General features: G+C 42.4%; 1 protein-coding gene across 1 annotated transcript; it reads left to right on the top strand.

The window, feature by feature from the left end:
• The first annotated feature begins 1,272 nt into the window (after positions 1 to 1,272).
• On the top strand, positions 1,273 to 2,211 carry LOC146036453 (olfactory receptor 8D1-like). The gene has a single exon (XM_083160450.1). It carries the CDS (start codon positions 1,273 to 1,275, stop codon positions 2,209 to 2,211), a length of 939 nt encoding a protein of 312 aa, XP_083016576.1.
• The last annotated feature ends 416 nt before the right edge of the window (positions 2,212 to 2,627 follow it).

Genomic DNA, 2,627 nt, shown 5'->3' with positions numbered 1-2,627 from the left:
ACTCTATTGGAGAATCTCCCTCCTAACGTACAATAGAAACCTGCTGCTATGGACCATCGGAGATCACAGTAAACTTTTGAAAAAAAATGTTTATATTGTCTAGAAAATGTGCTATATTAATAAACAAAATAAGTTTCGGTACTTGTGTATTTTGGCGGCGCCCATCGCATCGCATACCATAATGCATACGATGGTATGCGATGCGACGCGATATCGTACGATAGTGCACGATGGCATACAATTTTGAAATTGTATGCCATTGTACATGGCATACGATGCCATACGATGCAATGCGATGCGATTAAACATTGTATAAGCACCCTAATGGGTGCTTATACAATGTAAATCACCCAAATGGGTGCTTACAATGTTAAATGCACCCCCACACCACCCCCCCACTATAAACGGGAACCCGAAGCGTGGCGAGCGCAGCGAGCCCGCGAGGGGCGGCGGTACGCGTCCTACGACCTTTTCATACCCCCACTATCCACGTCGGTGTGGAGTTGAGAATAGAATAGTGTGGCAAGCGCAGCGAGCCACCGAGCCCGAAGCGTGGCGAGCGCAGCGAGCCCCGTGAGGGGACGCGGATACCTGTGAAGCCCGCGAAGGGACGCATTTACCTGTGAAGGTATCCGTGTCCCCTCGCGGGGCTCGCTGCGCTCGCCACGCTTCGGGCTCGGTGGCTCGCTGCGCTCGCCACACTATTCTATAATCAACTCCACGCCGACGTGGATAGTGGGGGTATGAAAAGGTCGTAGGACGCGTACCGCCGCCCCACGCGGGCTCGCTGCGCTTGCCACGCTTCGGGTTCACGTTTATAGTGGGGGGTGGCGTGGGGGTGCATTTAACATTGTAAGCACCCATTAGGGTGCTCAAAAGCACCCTTTAGGGTGCTTATACGATTTTTAATCATATAGGGGGTCAAAATCGCGTCGCATCGCATCGTATGCCATCGGGTGCATGGCATGCGATGCGATGCGATCCATTCATCGTACGACGGACATCGGGGGCGCCGCCAAAATACACAAGTACCTAAGTTTCTGCACTAATACATGGAAATTTCATAGAATTCCACCATAAAATAGCCAACATGTTAAATAGGTTGTGAAAATTATTGTTCGTTACAATAATAAAACTGTGTTTAATGTTATTGAAATTTACACAGAATATATTAAATTCCATCATTGCAGCTATGAATAATAATTAGACTGTAGCTGTGATACAGAAACAATTTTACCTTATTTTCAAGCATTCCAGAGAAATTCTAAGCAAATGGAACAAGTCAACAAAACCAAGATTACATATTTTATTATTAATGGTATTTCAGATGCCCCAGAGTTGCAGGTTCCAATCTTTCTTCTTGTCCTACTGATTTATCTCACCACTCTTGCATTTAACATGACCATTCTTCTACTGGTCTGCCTGGATCCCCGTCTCCACACTCCCATGTACTTTTTCCTGAATAATTTGTCTATCATGGATATCTGTTGTTCCACAATAAGTCTCCATAAAGTTCTTATTTCATTTATATCAGGAGATAAAACCATTTCATTTTTTAGCTGCTTTACACAAGGTTTTTGTTTTATATCATTCACTTGTGATGAGCTATTAATTCTGACAGCTATGAGCTATGATCGCTATGTAGCCATCTGCAACCCTTTGCGTTACCATGCGGTTATGAACTATAAGTTGTGCTCTCTTATGGCCTGTGTCTGTTGGGTTTTGGGATTTATGGATATCCTGCCATGTCTTTTGGATGTATTATCTTATACTTGCTACACATCAATGGAAATCAATCATTACTTTTGTGACATTCTGCCGATAATTAAACTTTCTTGCAATGACACCACAGCTATTCAACTTTACATAATTATCGAAGGAGTTTTAATTGCTACTTTTACCCCATTATTGCTGACTATTATTTCATACATTTTTATAATTGGCACCATACTGAGGATCCAATCAGATACAGGAAGACGTAAGGCCTTTTACACATGTTCCTCACATCTGACGGTCGTTACCCTTCTTTATGCCACTCTGTCTTTCCAGTATTTTCGTCCAACCGCCCTTATCTCTTTGGGCTCCAATAAGCTTTCCTCCTTGTTTAACACAGCTGTTGTCCCCTTATTGAACCCCGTAATTTACAGCTTGAAAAATAAAGATGTAATTTCAGCATACAAACGGTATTTACATTGTTTTAAAACAAAATGATAAAATTAGAAATTGGAGAAAAATATTTGGCTATAAACATGTGTTGTCTGATTGAAATAAATGGAGTAAGAAGTGCCATCGTACATCTCCTCTCACCACTTGAATAACTGGCCTTTTAATGGCCACCTCTGACTTCCAGGGTTCCCTCTCCTTCTGTTGCTAACCTCCATCAGATTCCACATAGAGATGTTTCTCTATGTTTAGAATAAAGTGGAAGCATCAACGCATTAAGTGCCTTCACTTAAAAACACTATTAAGGGGTTCCACACTGAAAAAAATCAGCCCTGGAACAAATTGGATGACCTACAAAATAGGTCATGTCGTAGTAATATCCACCTTGTGGGATTACCTGAGTGTGTTACTGTTAAAGGTCCAGATCTGACTCATGTTTTACAAAACATTCTTCCAGCAATTCT

The sequence above is a fragment of the Crinia signifera genome, chromosome 9, assembly GCF_055691185.1.
Source record: "Crinia signifera chromosome 9, ASM5569118v1, whole genome shotgun sequence".
NCBI classification, from domain to species: Eukaryota; Metazoa; Chordata; class Amphibia; order Anura; family Myobatrachidae; genus Crinia; species Crinia signifera.
Note: the sequence above shows the minus strand (reverse complement) of the source record. Positions and strands in the feature narration are given on the sequence as shown.